General features: G+C 53.1%; 2 protein-coding genes across 17 annotated transcripts in view; one reads left to right on the forward strand and one right to left on the reverse strand.

The window, feature by feature from the left end:
• TEF (TEF transcription factor, PAR bZIP family member) overlaps positions 1-8,084 on the forward strand; it is a 44,312-nt gene extending 36,228 nt beyond the window's left edge. For 10 of the 13 annotated variants that reach the window (XM_059937064.1, XM_059937069.1, XM_059937062.1 and 7 more), the window contains one exon: positions 6,086-8,084. In XM_059937064.1, the coding sequence (XP_059793047.1) occupies positions 6,086-6,257 (172 nt within the window). In that variant the 3' untranslated portion in view covers positions 6,258-8,084. The remainder of the gene's footprint in view (positions 1-6,085) is intronic. The other 3 variants (XM_059937058.1, XM_059937056.1, XM_059937074.1) reach the window with 2 other exon arrangements.
• TOB2 (transducer of ERBB2, 2) lies at positions 7,668-19,210 on the reverse strand. 4 transcript variants are annotated; one of them, XM_059937052.1, is made up of 3 exons: positions 17,657-19,210; positions 14,304-14,398; positions 7,668-11,617 (listed from the first exon to the last, which is right to left on the reverse strand). In XM_059937052.1, the coding sequence occupies exon 3, from the start codon at positions 11,519-11,521 to the stop codon at positions 10,484-10,486; it is 1,038 nt and encodes a 345-aa protein (XP_059793035.1). In that variant the 5' UTR covers positions 11,522-11,617; positions 14,304-14,398; positions 17,657-19,210; the 3' UTR covers positions 7,668-10,483. The 4 variants fall into 4 exon arrangements, with proteins under 4 accessions (XP_059793035.1, XP_059793036.1, XP_059793033.1 ...); XM_059937053.1 differs by having other exon boundaries at positions 17,653-19,210; XM_059937050.1 differs by lacking the exon at positions 14,304-14,398.
• Positions 19,211-20,309: the final 1,099 nt, after the last annotated feature.

Below are 20,309 nucleotides of genomic sequence, written 5' to 3' on the forward strand. Positions count from 1 at the left end.
GGGCCAAGTGGGCCCCTCGCCCATGGCCGATGACCTCCTGCCCCGCCCCTCTGGGCCTCAGGCCAACCTGGCCTGTCCCCGGGCCTGGCACGCCTCCGCTCCTCCTGCCTCTCTGCATGCCCTGCTGAGGACAGGTGCCCGCTGCTCCAAACCTTCCTCTCCCCAGAAGGCGACCCTGAGTCCTGAGGGACAGGTTCCCTGGGGTGCCTTTCAGAGGAAGGCAGCTGGGCTCTTGAGAAGCCTATTTTCCTGCCCCTGGCATTTTTGCTCTCCCGTCCCCAAATCCAGCCAGACCAGGTGGGAGGCCCCCTTGGGCAGAGAACCGACTGCGGGGCCCCGTGCCGACGCCGAGACGTGAGAGGGCACAGCCTTGTCTCCCCCGACCCCTGCTCCCCATGGCTGAGGAAGCTGAGCTGCAGAGCAGTTTGTGCAAAGCCCCACAGCGGCTGAGAGTTAAGAGTTCACCATGGGGAGCAGGAAGGGGGCCGCCCCAGGGAGTGAGGGGCGCAGAGACAGGAGGAACTGCACCTGCTCGGAGGCGCCCTCCTCACCACCCCCTCTGCCGCGTTCTCACCATGTGGCACCCTTTTGTTTCCCTGAGGGTATTTTTCTCATTTGTTTATGAGGTTTACTCTTTATCTTGCCCACTAGAACATGAAGCTGGTGAGGGAAGGGACTTTGTCTTGTCCAACAGCTTTATCGAGGAATAATTGATAAACTATAAGCTGCACATACTTAAAGATTATAATTTGATAAGTTTTGACATATACCCTGAAACCATCACCACAATCAAGATAATGAATATATCCATCACCCCCCAAAATTCCCTTGTTCCCCACTTTAATCCTTCCCTCCAGTCCCTTCCCCTCCTCCTCTCCTGTCCCCAAGTAACCACTAATCTGTTTTCTCTTGCTACATGATTAGTTTACATTTTCTAGAATTTTCTATAAATGGATTGAAACAGTATGTGTGTTTTTTTTTGGTTTTTTTTTTTGCTAGGGCTTTCATTCAGCATTAATATTTTGAGCTTCCTTCATGTATCAGTAGTTCATTTGTTTGTTTTTTTTTGTCTTTATTTTATTTATTTTATTTTTATTTTTTATTTTTTTGTCCGTGCCACGCAGCATGTGGGATCTTAGTGCCCTCACCAGGGATCCAACCCCAGGCCCCCTGCAGTGGAAGCGCAGAGTCTTAACCACTGGACCGCCAGGGAAGTCCCAGTAGTTCATTTCTTTTTATTGCTAAGTAGTATTCCATAGTGTGGGTGTACTGGAGTTTGTTCAGCCATTCACCCCATGAACGACATTGGGTTGTTTACAGTTTAGGGCTAACACATAAAGCTGCTATGAACATTTATGTACTAGTCTTTGGACAGTTATCTCCTTTTCTTATGGGTGAATAGGAATGGGATGGCTGGATCATAGTGTAGGTAGATGTTTAACTTTTTTTAAAATTAAATGTCCATTTTTAAATTTTTATTATTTATTTATTTATTTTTGGCTGCGTCGGGTCTTAGTTGTGGCACGCAGGATCTTCGTTGAGGCATGCGGGATCTTTCGTTGCGGTGCTCGGGCTTCTCTCTAGTTGTGGCGTGCGGGTTTTCTCTTCTCTAGTTGTGGCATGCAGGCTCCAGGGCGTGTGGGCTCTGTAGTTTTGTGGCACGTGGGCTCTAGTTGAGGTGCGAGCTCAGTAGTTGTGGCACTCGGGCTTGGTTGCCCTGCGGCGTGTGGGATCTTAGTTCCCTGACCAGGGATTGAACCTGTGTCCCCTGCATTGTAAGGCAGTTTTTTACCACTGCGCCACCAGGGAAGCCCCAGAAGTTTAACTTTTAAAGAAGCTTCTAAATTATTTGCAAAGTGGTTGTACCATTTTACATTCCCACCAGCAGTGTATAAAAGTTACTAATTCCTCCACATCTTCGGTAACACGTGGTATGGCCTGTCTTTTTAATTTTAGCTATTTTTAAAATCATTTATTTTTTTTCCCAAATGTTCAATTTGATTTAACTTAAAAAAAAAAAAATCTGTTTATTTATTTATTTGGCTGCGGCAGGTCTTAGTTGCGGCATATGGACTCTTAGTTGTGGCATGCAGGCAGGATCTAGTTCCCTGACCAGGGATTGAAACCAGGCCCCCTGCATTGGGAGCGCGGAATCTTACCCACCGGACCACCAAGGAAGTCCCTTAATTTTAGCTATTTTAATAGGTGTGCTCATTGTGGCTTTAGTTTGCATTTTCCTAATGACTAATGATGTTGAACATCTTTTTATGTGCTTATTTGCCATCGATATATCTTCTTTTGATATAGTCAAATCTTTTCCCAATTTTGTACTGGGTTGTTTGTTTTCTTTCTTTCTTTCTTTCTTTCTTTCTTTTTGGCTGTGTTGGGTCTTCGTTGCTGCACGCAGGCTTTCTCTAGTTGCGGTGAGCGGGGGCTACTCTTCGTTGCGGTGCGCGGGCTTCTCATTGTGGTGGCTTCTCTTGTTGTGAAGCACGGGCTCTAGGTGCGCGGGCTTCAGTAGTTGTGGCACATGGGCTCAGTAGTTGTGGCTCACGGGCTCTAGAGCGCAGGCTCAGTAGATGTGGCGCACGGGCTTAGTTGCTCTGCGGCATGTGGGATCTTCCCGGGCCAGGGCTCGAACCCATGTCCCTTGCATTGGCAGGCAGATTCTTAACCACTGCGCCACCAGGGAAGCCCTGTTTGTTTTCTTATAATTGAGGATTTTAAAAAATTGAGATATAACTGACTTTTTTTTTTTTAAGATTTATTTATTTATTTTATTTATTTTTGGCTGCATCGGGGCTTAGTTGCAGCACGCAGGATCTTTGTTGAGCATGCGGGATCTTTCGTTGTGGTGCACGGGCTTCTCTCTAGTTGTGGTGTTTGAGTTTTCTCTTCTCTAATTGTGGCACGCAGGCCCCAGGGCGCGTGGGCTCTGTAGTTGTGGTGCACAGGTTCCAGAGCATGTGGACTCGGTAGTTTGCCGCACACAGGCTCTCCAGTTGAGGCATGAGAGCTCAGTAGTTGTAGCACGTGGGCTTAGTTTCCCCGGGACATGTAGGATCTTAGTTCCCTGACCAGGGATTGAACCTACATTGTAAGGCAGATTCTTTACCACTGGACCACAAGGGAAGTCCCGAGATATAACTGACTTTCAAAATTATATTAGTTTCAGGTGTACAGTGTAGTGATTTGATATTTGTATATACTGTAAAATGGTATAATTGAGTTTTGAAAGTTCTTCATAGATTCTCTATAAAAGCTCTTTTACAAAGACTGTATTTTGCAAACATTTTCTCCCAGTCTATAGCTTGTCTTTTTATTCTCTTAACAGTATCTAAGGGAAGTTTTTAATTGTGATGAAGTCCAATTTATCAGTCTTTTCTTTTATGGATCATTCTTTTGGAGTCATATCTAAGAAATCTTTGCATAACTTAAGATCACAAAGATTTTCTCTTGTTTTTTTTTTTTTTTCTTCTATTTTTTGGCTGTGCAGCATGCAGGATTTTAGTTCCCAGACCAAGGATCAAACCCTCACCCCCTGCAGTGGGAGCGCTGCATCTTAACCACGGGACCACCAGGGAAGTCCCTCTTTTGTTTTCTTTTAAACATTTTATAGTTTTAGTTTTACATTTCTGCCCTCTGGATATCTCTGTGGCTCCGTGAAGGGGGTCATCTGCACTTGCTGTTTCCGTGGCTTTACGCCCTCGCTCCTCCGCTCAGGAGTCTTGTTTCTTTTCCCATCTCCCTGCCCACCGGCTGGAGCCCCTCAATGTAGAGTCCAGGTGCCATCGTACCAGCCCAGCCTGAAGTACTTGGCATGTGTGCTGGGCCATAGCTCCTCCCCCATGAGCTTCTATCAACCCTCTGAAGAGCCTTCCGGGGCTGGATAGGGGCCTCCTCCGGCTCACTGACCTTCCTTCTGCCGTGGATCTGATCAAGGTGTTGAAGTCATAATGACCTGGGTCTGTCTTCCACTCCACTTTTCTACCACTAGAAGTCTCCCTGTCCTCCAGCAGGCCCTTGCCCAGGGCCCAGGTCAGGACCTCGCACAGAGGAGGGGCTCTGGGGAGGTTTGCTGATTGAATGTGTGAGAGAACTCTCGCTATCTCTGCTCCTAGCCACAGATGCGGCAACCTGGGCATGAGAGACTTAACTCTCACATTGGAGGTTAGATCCCAGCTCGCCATCTGGGCAATGGGGCCCATGATGTGGCCTTGAGGACTTCTTCGACCTCATCTTGTGCTGCTTGCCTGTCTCTTGTTTACTGCTGGCCTTTTCATTCCCTGAGCACACCATACTCTTTTCTACCTCGCCCTTGGGAGTGGCTGACCTCTCTTCTGCTCTCCCTGCCAATTCTCTTGTAATTCAGATCGCAGGCTGAAAGCCCCCTCCTTGGGAAGGTCCGCCTTCCCCCGACTGCCCAATCTCAAGGGGCCACTTGCTCACTAGCTACCATCACCAGTTTTGATTGTCTTAGTGGAACATCCTCACCATCTGACAAATTCTTCACTTATTATTTGTTTGTGGTTCCTAGAACATCACTTCAGGAAGATGCCTGGAACAGTGTCCAGCACTTAGGGGGCCTCCATGTTGAATGTTGAGTGATTTACTGGAGTCAGTTAGGGCAGAGCCAGCCTCAGGACCCGGATGTCCAGGTGGCTGGACCAGGCCTCTTCTCCTGCTTGGCCTCACCAACCCTGCCACAGGCCAACAGTATTCTGATCAGGTCCTCATGCCTGCGGGCGTCTCGGCTGGTAGCCCTATGGTCCCACCCAGGGATCAGCCCATCACTCTTCTCTCCCCTCCCTGGGGAAGGTGCCACAGCACAGGGTCCTCCAGGGCCCTCACCAGGGCTCAGGAGCCAGTGGGGCAGGAAGAGGTGCTGACGTAGGGACCAGCCCAAATGGCCTAGCTGGACAGGCGCCTAGCCTCACTCCCTCTTGTACAAATGGGACAGATGTCAAGAGGGGAGAGAGATATTTGAGGTTACACAGAGTCGGCAGCTGTGAGGACCCACTTCTCTTGCTGGCAGTGAAATTCCCCAAATTAAAACCCAGAAAATCAGCAGGTTCCTGTCGCCCAGGGCCTTGGAGACTTCCTGGCTGGTCCCAGCCTGTCCTTAGGCCCTGCCCACTCAGGACTTGGCTGAAGTGGCCAGACCCAGGGAAAGGAGGAGGGAGGGCAAGAGTGTGCCCCTCCACCCCATGACTCACTTGGGGGAAGTGGCAGTGAGGGGACCAGACAGTGGCATCCCCTTGGCTCAAGGGCGGGCGCTGACTCAGGCAAGCAGTGACGAATGGAGAAGGGTTCTCCGGCCACCATGACTCACCCCTACCCACCCATCTGTTCTCCAGGAGAAACTATTTTGAGGGTGATCAGTATACGTCCCAGGACGCTGCCTTGCTGGGGGACGAGCAGCTTCCCGCTCTTGCAGAGGGCAGACTGGGGGCCGGCCTAGTGTCTGCTCTGAGAATGGAGTTTCCTTTTCCGCCCCAGCCTGATCCCGCTGTTGGCAGGGTTGGGTTTCGACCTGTTTGCTGATTCAAGGAAGCGTCCTGGACTGGGTTGGCTGCTGGTGTTTGAGGATGAATGATTATGGCCCTGATGATGAAATGGTACTTGTCATTTATTCTGGGCCAGCTACGGTGCTCAGCATTTTCCACTCACTGTTTCATTTAATCTTCACGAGTAGGTGTAATTATTATACCCATTTTAGAGGTGAGGGAACTGAGACGCCTGAGTAGGTGGAGTGGGTGCTTGAGGTCCCCCAGCTCAGGAGCGGCAGGGCTGGGATTGGAATCCTTGTCTTCTCAGGGAGCAGAGTCTAGACTCTTCCCTGATGGACGCCCTCCTGACACGTTCCCTGGGGAGGGGACTTGGTCTTGCTTTTCTCCTTCCTGGCTCTTCTTCGCCTCCTGATCCCTGGGCTCCCAGGCCCCCTGTGTACACCTCTCCTGTAACTGCTGTCCACCTGTGCTCCCAGGGCAGGCAGTGGGTGTTCAGGGAGTGTTTGTGAATAAATGAGCCTTTTTTCCAAGGAACTCTGAGTCTACCAGAATGTTCTTTCTCCCCTTACCCCCAGGTCTCCCGCTGCACCGCTTCAGAGCCAGCAATTGGTGAATAAATGGAGGCAAGAACGTATGAATGAATCATTTCTGTGCCTGAGCCATGGAGAATTTGGAGGTTTGTTCAAACCTGGACTCTCTGTTCTTTCAGCTGGAGGGGCTGGCCGGAAAGGTGATCTCGGCACCTGAGCTGGGCCTCCCCCAGGCCTGTCGGCTCCCTGGCACGTGCACAGGGAGTGGGTATGGGTGAGTGGGTATGGGGGAGTGGGAGTGGCTATGGGCCCCTACTCTGGTAGAACCTGTGCGAGGTGTTTTATTTATATTAACATAAATAGGAATGAGTATGTGAGGGGACCTGGGGCCCACAGGCAATGGGCAACCTGTGCCCAGGGACACTGAGACAGGCTGGGCTTCTCCCTGCCAGGGCAGAGGAAAGGGAGACCTCTGTCAGGGCCTGGGCATCCTGGACTGGGGCCTCTCTCTCCTCGACAGGCTCTGTTGGAGGAAGCGGCCCATGGAGGGGCCAGACATCAAGGGCTCCTGGGACCTTGTGCAGATGTGGGATGTCTGGCCTGAGAGCTTCTAGGCTCAGTTCACACACTTGGGTGGGGAGGGATCGGTGTTGGCCTGTTTGGGGGGTGAGGGGCCTGAGGAAACGCCGGTCCTTTTGATGCCCCAGAAGAGCTGCTTGCCCCCTGCCCCAGCCTGGATGGAGGTGGCATCCCCCAGGCCTGTCACCTCTCCCACACCCAGTGGCAGCCCTCCCCCCCCGCCCCCGCAGTGGCACTCTTCCATAGCAGTTACCGTAGTTTTATACATGAAAAGGTCACACATGGGGCAAAATCTCAGCTTCCCCACTTACTAGTTTTATGAATTTTGCAGGTAATCTAACCTGGAGCCCATTTCTCAGTTGTACCATGGAGATAATACCTGTTATCACCAGGTTGTTGTGAGGGTAAAATAAGATTCAACAAATACCTAGCTGACATCTTCAACCCATGGGCCTTGCGAGGCTGATGTGCATCACTGCTGGGGAGGGGGCACCAGGTACCAAGGAAGAGGGAGGAGACGCTGATTTCCTCCCTAGCCCTGGGCTCAGGCAGGCCACGTCACCCGTGAAACAGCTCTGGAATTGCCCAGCCAAGAGAAGGGTCGAGAATCTAAGCACCAGGTTTTTGGACGGAACCTGACCTAGGTAGGCTCTTCTCATCTTCGCCCACTCCTAAGGGTCTAGTGGTCTCTGATGGCCAAATACTAGACGGAGAGCAGGCTGGAGGCTGATCCCTCCCTTGGCTGCGGCTGCGATTCCGTGAAGAGGTGTGTCCTGTTCTCACCACCTGTCAGCAGAGGGAGCGGGGGCAGTTCCCAACCTCATGGAACCTGCTTCCAGTGTGGAAAAGGCCCTGTGGGAGTGGGCACCCTGAAGTGTCCTGTGTCGAGGGGAGAGGTGGTAAAAGGGGGCCTGTGACATTCTGCCTACCCAGGGGTCAGGTGAGGATGACCAATCCTTTCGTGAAGTTAACAGGGGCTGGGTCACGCCAACTCTCCCTATCCCAAAAGGGGCCCCAGAAACAAAACAAGCAGGGAGCAAGCAGAAGGTTATTATATATCATGCTTTTAATACAAACTTAAAAAAATCTGGAACAATATAAACTGTACAGATTTGATCAATCTTTTTGTTTTGTTTTTAAACTAAATCTCTAAACACACCAATGTTCCATTCCAAAATATTGCACAACATTCTGAATACAAAATGCTTGATTGTATTCCTCCTTCACTAAAGAAAACAAATTCATTACCCTGCTCCCCCGAGCTCCTCTCCATGTTGCCTCAGTGCCCCCCTTCCCATCCCCAGGGGTCAAACTAGAGAATCTACAGCTCACTGCATTGAGAAAAAGACATCATTCTGGACTAAAAGTTTACTTTCTTTACAAGACGATCCACCTTTTGACTTGTTCCTGGGAAAGAGGGGTAGAGAGAGAGAGGATGGGGAAAGGGGAGAAATAGGTTTTATTCTCCTCTTTTTTTATTTTAAAGTTTGTTTTTCCTGAAAAAATATCTTTCCTCTTAAGAAAAAATCTTGAAAAGAAAAAAATTACTTTTACGTTAGAAATATACATATATTATATATACCTCTTACATTTTACAAATGTAGCAAATTATTCAATACAAACGGACACCAAAAAATGTAAAAAATAAAAAAAAAGTTTTCCTACGAAACCAGGTAAATTAGTGCAGATTTTTGTTTTGTTTTCTTAAAAAAAAAATAAAATTGAAGCAAAAATGCCTAGATTTGAGACAGACAGACTGAAGTGGGCGCAAGAGCCCAGCACAGGAGTCATGCTCCTGATCACACATTTTTCTTCGTATTTCAAAAGACACTGAGGGGTTGGTCTCCCCCTCCCTGGATGTGGCGAGGAACAAGCCGCCCAGGGTGTGGTGGGTGCCTGTGTGCATGAGTCGGGGAGGAGGGGCTGGAAGGGGGCATAAGGCAGCATCCAACCTTTCCCAGAGAGCAGCCTGGGCCTGTCACCTGTGCGGGAGCTGAGGGCAGGGAGAGGGTGGCCCAGACTGGGCCGGCCCCTGAGAAGTCTAGGGGGGACAGACGGTGCCGGGCCGAGGAGCCAGGGCATCGCCCCGCGCGGGGAGGTAGAGCTGGTGCCCACTGCAGGGAGAGGAGGCTGGCAGTGTCCGTCTGGGCCGGATCCGCTGCCACAGCAGTTGCCCACTTGGGGTCGCTGGGGAGGGTGGGGTGCCAAAGGCTTTGGTACTTTCTGGTGATGGGGGGCCCTGATGCTACATGCCCACTTGCCAAAGCGTCATGGCGTGGAAGCTAGCCCACTAGGGTTGGGTCAAGGTAACTTCTCTCCAGCAGAGGTGGGGAGGGCTCTTCAAGAATCCAGACACGCCCCCTGCCCTGGCCAAGCGCCTGTCCAACCCAGCCTGCTCGAGATCATTCCTCACAGCATCGGGCCCAGTTGGGCCCATTGGGCCTGGGTCGGGCAGTGAGGGGATGGCAAGAGGTACCAAAAGTTTCTCAAGCAGGCAGGGGAAGAAACGTATTAAAGCAACATCTACAGCCAAAAGACCAAAGTCTCAAGTCAAGGCTTTGGACTGCCCACTACAGGCACTGACCCAAAACTCCCACCCCCCAGGGCGCTCAGGTGAGCGTTTCCCACCCTGGGCTAAGGTCACACAATAGGAGGGTCCGAGTCCAGGGACTTCTCTTAGGTATCAGAGGCTGGGTATGCCCTCAGCCCCTCACTGCTAACCTTTTTTTTTTTTTTGGTCAAAAACAAACAGAAGTGCAGATCCCTCCGCAGTCTGGAAACCAGTTCCTTGTGCAGTGCTTTCCTCTGGGAGCGTCAGGCTCAGCCACAGTCTCGCGCCGCCACGTGAAGCACCCACAAAAGGACTGACAACCCACCCCCAGTGCATTCCCCACCCTCACACATAAATAAACACTTGCTGCAACCCGGAACCACATCCAGAGGGGAACTTTCACATGGCTCGGAATCCTTTAAAACAGGAGAGCAAATCACGCACGCATGCATGCACACGCACACCTGCACTCACCCCACCTCCCTACCCACGAACTCAGGCCCAGGAAAGGAGGGGCTACATGAGAGAGGCCACATGTGCCAATGGCTGGGTCTCCAGGGCCTCGGTGATGGTCTGGGCCAGGTGGGAATGGTGGCATGGGGCCACAGGACAGAGATGAAAGGGACACCAGACAGAGTGCTAACCTCCCTGGAGTCACAGACTTCAGCTCTAGGGGGAGGGTGGCAAGTAGACAGCTGGCAGCTCCCTAGGGCCCAGGCCTGAGAGGAAGCGGGGGCTGGAGTCAGACCTATCTGGGTGGCAGGGCCCGAGAAGGCCTGCTGAGGTTGGATGGCTTTGAGTGAGAGGACAGCTGGGTGATGACGGCAGTGACACGGGGCAGTCTCTCCCTATTCTGAGGAGGGCCAGGCCCCAGCCGCGGTTCTTCCTTCCCTGTGAGCTGGGACACACCAACCCTAAACCAGGCGTGTGAAGGAGGGAGGGAGGGAGGGAGGGAGCAGGGAGCAGCAATTCACATCTGGACCATTCTTAGCACAGGAAGCCACTAATTAAAGATGTTATATAGAAAACTACATGTAAAAAAGAAAAAAAGAAAAAGAAATATAAAACCCAAACCAACCAGATAAATCAGAGGCAGGCAGGAGAACAGCAGGGGGGGCTGAGCTAAACACGGTTCGGTGCTTCAGGAGCCCCCTCCCACTCCATGCCTGGGCTGGATCTTGTTTCTAGAAGTTAAGAGTGAGCAGATTGGAAATCTTTTTGTGTATTTTTCTTTTCCTCTTTTTTTTGGCCTTTCCTTTCCTTTCTCTTTTCTGTGGTCTTGGGTGCTCCTGGCCCCACGGGCAGGTGGGCGGTCAGTTGGCCAGCACGACGGGCTGAAACGGCTGGCTGGGATACTGCATGGTGTTCAGGTTGTAGCTGAGGCCTTCCACGAAGGGCGTCTTCTCCAAGAAGAGGCTGTTGGCGCCCCCTCCAAATACCTGGGCCATGTCGAAGCTGCTGCTGTTGCAGGTGCCAGCCCCACCGCCCCCGAAGGGGGCCGGGGTGCCACTGCCCTGGCCATCGGCCCCATCACAGAAGAGGCTGGGAGAGCCACCGCCGTTGTACACGAATTCCTTGGCATTGGGTGAGAGCTGGGACTGAGGGGCTGGGTTGGTGGTGATGAAGTTCAGTGAATGCAGAGACAGAGAAAGGCTCTTCTGCTTCAGCAGGCTGTTGGTGGGAGAGCGGGCCATGCGGGGCTGCTGCGGGGGGATCTGCTGGCCACTTGCCCCGCCCCCGGCCCCCCCACCCCCACCCGCTGCCCCGCCCCCCTTCTTCATCTTGGTGGAGCCAAACTTGGTGGCTGCAAAGGAGGCGGTGGTGAAAGTGATGGGCTGAGTGGAGCGGGGCATGAAGGTGGGGCTGGGCGACTGGCCAAAGGACGGTGACGGGGAGTTGGACAGGGAGCTGTCCTGGCTGCCGATGGGCACAAACACCTGGGCATCGGGATTGAAGCTGCTCTTGATCTCCTTGTCCAGCTCTGGGGCAACACAGCCCTCGCTGTCATCCAGGTAGAGCACTTTCACAGCCCCCTTCTCACCAATCTGGTAGGACACCTCGAAAGGGTCGATCCAGACGCTCAGCTCCTCGGGCACGTTGGCCCGTACATCCTCCACCGCCAGCCCACTCCGCTTGGCGGCCAGCTCCACCACGGGGTCCACTATCTCCCCGATGTGGACACAGCGGAAGCCAGAGCCCTTCAGTGGCTTGTCAGGGTACCAGTGGCCTTCATATTTCTTTTTCAAGAGTCGCTCTAGCTCCTCACCAAACAGGTCTGCCCGGCGCCGGGGCAGCTTATTGTACAGGTAGGAGATGATGAAGTTCAGGGCCACTTTGATCTCCAGCTGCATCGTCCTTTCCTAGGCAGAGAATCAGCACAGGCACGTGCACAAGCCAAGGACAGTGGTAGGAAATGTAAGGTGGGCAGCCTTGGGCTCCAGACAATGCTGCAAAATGAGAAAGAAAGGCTTCATGAGTAGATATGCAGAAAGCCAGGGGGGATCAGACAGAAAAGCACCAACTTTGGATCACATAGCCCCAGGGTCCCATTTCTGCTCCACTAGTGACAGGTTTATATGTGTGACTGTGGGCAAGTCACTTTTTTCTGAGCCTTAGTTTCATCAGTAACATGAAATTTTAGTCGGCACTTGATAAATATTTTTAAGTACTTCTAAAGAAATAGGGGTACTGTGGTTTCCACTATTTTGAGAATTCAGGTCACTTTATGAGTGACACCAAAAAAATCGAGCTCCTAAATCAGATGGAGAAGGGAAGGCTCTTGCTAACTTGTCTCCGCAATATCTCGGTGAATTCCCACTCCCAAACTGTCACAGGCCAAGACAGGAGTTTAAAATCTTTAGTTTCAACCCCTTAAATGGAAAGGGATACAGGTCACTGAGCAGGAAGCAGCACTGCCAACTTTTCACGGGAGGCTGGGACTCCAATCACATCCAATTTGTTATCCTGAACTCCCTGGGTGTGCGTGTGCTCTGGCTCACTCTGGGTTTGCAGAGCTGATTCTTTTGCAGAACAGTGTAACCAAGGCGAGCATTTCCATCCAGACAGCCTCCAAGAATGGAGACTGGGGCATGATCCCCAGGAAAAAGTCAAGACCTATCACAATCAGAGGCATGGACCAACAAGGAAACTACTGACTAGGGGCTGCCCTAGGGAAGCAGAGGAAAGGAGAGGGAAACGGGCCCTGTAGGCCAACAAAGCCTTAAGAGCAGTACTGGTGTGGCCTGAGGGAAATCTCTATAGTTTCTGGCTAGAGTGTAGGTGATGAGGCAGGCAGAGAGAAGAAATTTTCCATCACCCTACAGCCTCCAGCTGGGGACCCATCATCACTCAGTCTCCCAGGGACTGTCTGACCACCTGTCCTTGGCACCAGACCAGATTTATCACGTGTTTGGAGATCCCTGGAGAAGAGGCAGCCCAACATAAACACTCAGCTTGTTATTTTGGGATTCTCTCACAGCCAGATCCACAGAGGTCAAAAAGGTTTATTCCTGAGGTCTGCGCCAGCCTCATTTCTCAGGAAGATGATCTGTGAGGTCCTGAGAGCCAGTGATCCTAATTGCCTCACTTTCTCCAAAAGGACAGATCCAGGCTCATGACATGGGAGAACTGAACTGAAAAGGGCCATCTTTGAGGGCCGACAGAGCCAGAACATGTTCCTAACCAGACCTCTGGGTGAGAATGTGCTGCTGAGCTCAGCACAGAGACAAGACTGATCCACGATCCGTCAAGGCCACCTTTTGTCCCTGGAGCTGGATTTTGATTAAAATCCCTTCTGGGTCCAGCACACAGTATCCAGGTGCTAATTCTAGGCTTGAGGATCTTGAGCTTTCTGAACACCTGACCCAACTTGCTACACTGTAATTCTAAGGCCTGGGACCATGGCTCCCCAGGGCGTTTCAAGGATGGAATCCTCAGGCAAAGCTCTCCGGGGTGAATATCAGAAAAAACGCACTGGGTTAATGTGGAGTATCTGATGACACTGGCCATGTCTAGCCCCACCCTCACTTCAGGTCTGAGTAGACAAAGGGTCACGTGGGGCATCAAAAGTAGTGCCACGAGCATGGCCTCTCCTGAGCCCTCCACAGGGAAGCTCAGGATTCAGGTGACTCTTTTCTCCCCATCTATCCCAGCCTCCAATACAGACAATCTCCACGTGTCTTCAGATGTCTATTCCTGGTCGCCAAAGATCAATTCCAGGGTCCTTCTAGGTTTAAAGAGAAGAAGAATGATAAAGGTAAGGAGCTTTCTGTTTATGAGGATTGGATTCATCACCAGATGCAAAGATAGCCACCAGGACCATGGGCCTCCCCTGAAGAACGAAGGTCTGTAAGGGCCACAGTGGCCCACTAGAAGTGTCCAACACACAGGAGACTAAAAAGTTGTAAAGAAAGTTGGCACTGGTTCCCAAGAATGGGCCTGGAGTTAAAGACAGTGTCTTCAAAGTATTTTTGAAAAGTAAAACTTGAACATGACATATGACCCTTCTCCCAAGGCACCACATGGCCTCTTGGCATGCCACATGGTCCAAAGGGCTCCTGCACCCTGCTACGCCTTCTCAAACTCTGCTGCGTAACTGCCTTCTAAATCACCTCCCCTGAACAGTTCAGCCTCAGAATGGGAGCATTTTAAATGCAGGCCAAAGTCATTGGGAAATAAGCCTCCCACCCCAAAATACAATAGAATCACTGTCATCAGCCCTGCCTAGCTAACCATTTTCTGCAGCATTAGCAACTAAAGCTGCACGCCAGGGGCTTCCCTGGTGGCGCAGTGGTTAAGAATCCACCTGCCAATGCACGGGATATGGGTTCGAGCCCTGGTCCGGGAAGATCCCACATGCTGCAGAGCAGCTAAGCCCGTGCGCCACAACTACTGAGCCTGCGCTCTAGAGCCCACGAGCCACAGATACTGAGCCCATGAGCCTAGAGCCCGAGCTCCACAACGAGAGAAGCCACCGCAATGAGAAGCCCGCGCACTGCAATGAAGAGCAGCCCCCGCTCGCCGCAGCTAGAGAAAGCCTGCGCGCAGCAACAAAGACCCAACGCAGCCAAAAATAAATAAATAATAAATAAATAAATTTATTAAAAAAAAAAAAAGCAGCACACCAATTTATACCTCAGTGATGCTGCTGCACAAATCAGAAGTAGATAATGCCACCTTCGCTTCTTCAGCTGGAGAACAGGCCAGGCCAGATGGCTGTGGGGTGGAACCTTACAAAAACGCCGGACAACCAGAATGAGATTTTCTGCTCTAGCAGCTCAGGCTCTAATTTTGACTTCAAGAAGCTTACGGAACAGAGGATTAAAGCACTGGTGCTGTCTTTAACTAAAGATAGGAGTGACCACTCACATCAGTTTGTTCATTTTTTTAAGGCTATTGGACAAATTCTAGAGCTTATATATTAAATATTCATACAATGTGGTAAAATTAGATAGCTTAAAAATAACCACCCTTCAATAAAAGGAACAAGTAGATTCAAGTTAAGCCGCAGGAGAGGACTCAAAGACTTTCTCCAACCCTGACTCAGGCACAAAAGGCCAGAAATGTGGCAAAAAGAAAAAAAAAGGCTAAGTGCTTAACAACAGCAAAATCTACCTTTTGTCAATATATTAAAAAGTTGCAAATATGAGAGTAAAATTCTGTCCCCTTTTATTTAGAATTTTATCCTCCTTCATTTGCTTTACTTCCAGCAACAAAGTTCATCCTGGATTCAGATCCCTGTGTTGAGTTTTAAAGGAGTAAGTGCTCAAGAGAATGTCAAAAAAGGGGGAAGAAAGAAGCTGGAAGGAGGCTGCAAGTCAACGATATGGTAAATGGAGACGCCACAGAACTGCTGACAAAAACTCGAAGGACGGTTTTTAGGAAGAAAAAGTTGTTTTAAAGGGGAAAAGGAGAGATAGTGAGGGAACCCACTGGGCCCCCAAACCCTGAGCACCTGTAAAATATTCAGACACCTCAAGCCTTAACATCCAAATCATAGGACAATCGAGCACTACCAGATTCAAATGAGTGTGAAAAGAGGACAGGGTCCTCAATTTTGACAAGGCCAGTAGATGTCACAGACCGGGTGCTGGGCAGTGGGAGCCCGGCTCTGGCGGGACAGGGGGTGGCCCCACCACACTGGTCCCGGAGGCAGACGGGTGGGTGTGGTTGAAAGGCTACCAGGACTTGTGCCAACTGACTGCACCACCCCGCCCAGTGTCCCACACCACCTCCCCGAAACATGGACTGTGCAAGCCCAAGTCTGACTACAAGACTCCCTGCGACTAAGAGGGCCCTTTTGGGAATTCCCTGGCGGTCCAGTGGTTAGGACTCCATGCTGACTGCCGACGGCCTGGGTTCCATCCCCGGTCGGGAACTAAGATCCCACAAAACCCCGCTGGGCGGCCAAAAAAAAAAAAAAAAAAAAAAAAAGGCCCTTTCTAAGGCTCTCCAGCTTCCTCTGAAGCCAGGAAGACTTGACTGAACTCCAACATACACGGGGAGGCCGGGGGCAAAGGTGCACTCTGCGCTCTGGGAATTGTAGTCTTCAGAAACCTCACGCTCGGGTCGGAGCAAACGACCTACTTTCTCTGCACACTACACTTCCCTGCGCACTTTGCGAAGACTCAGCCGGGGAACTACGCATGCCCGGTAAGGGGAGCTGGCGGAGGGTGGGAGAACCAAGGAAAAGTTTCCGATGCACATGCGCGCTGTGGCAGACTGGCGCCCCCCCCCCCTCCCCCGCCCACCGCCTAATACATTTTATATAAATTCTACCCATAAGGCCTACTCCCCGTATTGTGTCGCCCACCATATCTAGGTCTCGGCTTCCCGAAAAACTGAACTTTTCTTTCTTCCTCTCTCTTCACTGCCTCGCAAGACCGTTGAATTAACGAACAGCTTCTAATGAGTTTTTCTGGGTGAAGGCGGTAGGCTGGGATAGATAGGAGTCACATCCCTCCCCCTCCCCAACCCCCTGCCACTTAATCTGTATTCCTTGGGCTGGGTGGCTTCCCTTTGGAGTTGCTGTAGGGACGGTGGATTCAAAGAGAAAAGAGCCTTTTCACTTAACGCCCAGCGGGCTCCGCTGTAGCACCTCACAACCAGGAATGGAACGGCAGGAATGAACCCAGTTCTCCCGTCCTCTCGGCCAAAGGAATTCCCAGTTTTAAGCTGCGGGGAGGCGCCGGGCCGACAATCAGAAGGCCCGACGCCAGCAGGGCCCAAGCCTCACCCCTCTTCTAATCCAAGTCCGAGTAACCAGACCCGGCTAGGTAATGGGAAAGAGTTCCCGGATAGGGAAGGAAAAACTGTACATCTGACAACATTTTCTAATACTTAAAATTGTTTGTGAGTCTCCTCCCACTGCAAGGCCTGCTCTATTGACCAGACTTACCAGATCCTCGGCAAAGCTCCCCTGCAGGGTGTTAAACCTCCCTAATCCTTCCTCCCACACAAGCTTCTCTCCCCCTCCGCTTAAGAGGGGGATGGGGGCAGGCACCCAAGAAAGCAATAGGGGTGTTTTTCTGCTGTTAAATCAAAGATGAGGGACCCACTCCCAGGGTAGCGTGGGTAGGAAGAAGAAAAAAAAGGTTAGATACTGAGCAGACACCCGGGACCCCCCTCGGCTAGCCCACGAGTTGACGTCTACTGTGTGGGGTTCTGGTTCCTCTAGGGGGTGGGAAAGGGCTGCCAGCTGCCCCTCCTCTCTCTGTTCCCTCCTCCTCCCCCTCCCTTTCTGGTCAAGGGCACAGTCCATCTTCTGGACAGGAGCTTAGGAGTAAGGCTCTTCCTCCCAGGCACCTCACTCACCAGGGTCAACCAGAATCCACTCACTGATACTGCTGTAAGGGTACTTTTTTCCGCCCAGTTTTCCCATAAAACACTAACGAGGATAAAGAGCTCAAGCCAAATGGTAAATTCTGGCTCGGCGGCCAGAGGACAGTCACCACTGACCGGTCCAAAAGGGGGGGTGTCCACCCTCCATCCCTCAGGCTCCACAGGGCCAAAAATAAACCCTATTAATTATTACCACCCTCCTTCTCCGCACACGGGAAAAGCAGAAAAACAAGGCCTGGATCCCCTTCCTTCTTCTGATTTTATTTAATGGTGGTGGGAGTTATGTTTTCGCGGGCAACGAGGAAAATCTAGCGACTCTCTAGGATATGAAGAACGGAGGGAAAAGGGAGGAAATGCACCGCACCCAGGAGGTGGCCACACTTGGAAGAGGGAAAGAAAGGGGCTCTGGGATACCCCAGGATGAGAGCACACGTGAGGAAAAGAAGAGCACGGGGAAAAGGTGGGGTCCAGTGGGGAGGTGGAAGGGGAAAGGAAAATGTTGGCCAGGTGTAAAGGGGGGGGGGGCGACAGCAACGTGGAGCGTACACCAAAGCGGAGAGCGGGAGTGGGGCGGGGGTGGGGGAAGGCGTCGGGCCTGTTGGGTCTCGGGGGGGGCCCCCCCGCCCGCACGCCCCTCACTCACTCACTCGGGTCTCCGCGGCGGCGGGGCGGTATGCCGGCCGCGGGGCGGCTTCTTCCTCCAGGGTGGTCCTGGGCGCGGGGCGGAGGTCGCTCTCCCTTCTCGGGAGCCGATGTGTCCTTTTCTTCGTTGAGGATGGGGGAGCGAGTGAGGTGGGTATGGGCTATGACTCTCAATAATAATTTTTTCAGCTTTTTGGAGGTCGAGCTCAGCGGCGGGGGACAGAAGGCGCGCGGGCCGGCCGGCGGCGACGGCACGGAGATGGAGGACCGGAGGGTGGCTCGTGTCGCGGGGCGGAAGACGGTCCCGGCTGTGGCCAGCGGACGGTCTTGCCCTTTTGGCCCCGCGTCGTCCGAGCCACTCGCTTCTCTCCGCCGACGACCCGCACCTTCCCGCGCCCCGGCCCGAAGTGAGCAAAGTCAATGAAAAGTTTCACCCTTAGCAACCCTGCGCACGGATCCGGCTTCCCCACCCCTGCGTGATGCGTCCCTCCGCCCTGCAGGGGCGGGGCCGAGCGCCGGGCCGGGACTACTTCCCAGCCGGCGGACTGCTTAACCCCTCAGGGCTCGCGGCGCGCGGCTCGGGATGGAATCCGTGGGTGCCCGGCCACCGCCCTCGTCCCACCCTCGGGCGGCCGCCCTGTTTGTCTCATCACTCAGATCCCGGCTCAAACGTTTGCTGCTTCTGGCCGGCCTGTGTAACGCGGTCCGCCTTCCCTCCCCATCACGACGCTGCTTCGCAGTTATTTTCTTCATGTCCCAAGCCACTCAAATCGTGCTCATCGTGTTAGGTGTTTTCCTAGGTAGACAGCGAGCTCGGGAGGGCAGTGGCCTGGCCTGGGACTCAGTTGCTCACTTTAGGTGTGTTGGCTGAATGGATGTCGCGGGGAAGGGAGTTTCCCCGCTGTATCTTCGGCCCTGCACCTGCCCCGGCGCCGACGGTTCGTATGCTCTTCCGAACCGTCCCCGCAGGCCACCTCGGCGAGTCGCTCCAGCTTTGGAACTCTGACCGTCCGACCTTCCCCGTGGCGCTCGCACCGCCCCAGATACGGTCTCTTCGCGGGTGGGGGAGCTGAGGGGACGACTCGAACTCTGTAAAGGTTTCGGACCTTTATCAACGCGGCTTAGCCCGAATCTTCCGAGCTCCTCGTGCCTCGTCGGGGGACGCGTAACGTCGAGGGAAGGGCGACGGGGAAACCTGGGCCCGGGCAGAGCGGGAGGAAGAGGGGGCGAGGAGAGGCCGAACGGCCAGGAAAAGGAGCTGAGCGACACATGAACCTTCCGTTTGCCGCCTCTGGCGCCCGTTAACCTCGCGGCGCGGACAGGGCCAGCGCCGGTTCCGCTCAGGCACGCGAGCCCGTCCCCTGCCCGCTCCGGGCGGGGCTCAGCCCCTCTGCGGACGCACCCGTATCTCCCAGGTCGGCGACCCCCAATAAGGGCCACCAGAGCCACATTTCTTCTAGTAACAGCCCCCGCCGGCGGGGGTGGCGCCTGCCCGTGCTAGAGGCGCCGCGCTTGCGCACCCGACGATCCCTCGGGAGGCTGACCCAGGTTCGCCGAACCCGGCACCCTCGCGCGCTCGGCCCCCCCCGCCCGGGCTATGGCCACGCGGGCCACTCGGCTACTTTGTGACTGTGCGGGGCGCGGAGTTGGGGGTAGGGAGGCCTGTGCCCAGTGAGGTCATAGGCGGACTGGACTGCCAGGTGGTAAAGCCCGGGGCCGCTGGGAGCTTGCGCCTGAAGTCTTCCCATCCCTTCTTCAATCGCCCATTCCCCAACTCTCCCCACCCCCGGCCTTTATTTTCATTCCAGACGGTTCCAGCCCAACAGCCGCCAAACCCACGTGGGATGGCGAGATGCGAAAGTTTCCAGCTACGAACGGTTTGCAGTTTTTTTTTTTTTTTCCTTGATCACTTTCTTTGGCAAGGGCAGAGAGCAACGGTAGCGTGCGGATTTAAATGCGCTTTCTTTGCTGTAGAGAAACGCTGGACTGGAGGGCAAACTCCAAGGGGACAGAAAAGGGGAGGGAGCCTGAGCCCGAGAGCTCCCATCCCCCACACTCTGAGCGCTTCAGCCCCTGGGGCACCTCAAGGGACTACTTGCTTGTGCGTCAGCGAGTGCCAGAGCGTCACACACACGCCCCCTCCCCCTAGCCCCACTCCGCCCCTCCCCTTCTTTTTCCTCCTTCACCTCGTTCCCCTCCCCTTCCCTTCTCCTCCCCTCCCCTCCCCTTCTCCTCCCCTCCCCTCCTCTCCCCTCCCCTCGCGTCGCGAGTTCCAACGGGGCAGCGAGACCCGGCCGACTCAGGGTGCCAGAGTACTGGAGAGCTAAAAATATAACCAGTACGTTAGCAACAGCCTTCCCATTGGTGGGGAAGAGGGAGCGGCAGCATCTGATTGGGTGTTCGATCCAACCTCTAGGACGGGGAAGTGGGGGCCGAGAGCCAAGGAGCCTGGGCTTTAGGGAGAGTGCGTTTGCGCATTGGGGCATTGCAAGGGATGCTGGTATTTGTAGTCATTTATTAGAGGCAGCTGTGGAAATAGGTGGGTTTGAATCCCAGTTCCGCCACCAACTGTTTTATCTTGATTTAATGGCAACAAATCTCTTTACATCATCAAACCTGTTTTCTAATCCTTAAAATGGAGATCGTGCGGGGATTAAA

This window comes from Balaenoptera ricei, chromosome 10 (genome assembly GCF_028023285.1).
Source record: "Balaenoptera ricei isolate mBalRic1 chromosome 10, mBalRic1.hap2, whole genome shotgun sequence".
Taxonomy (NCBI): Eukaryota; Metazoa; Chordata; class Mammalia; order Artiodactyla; family Balaenopteridae; genus Balaenoptera; species Balaenoptera ricei.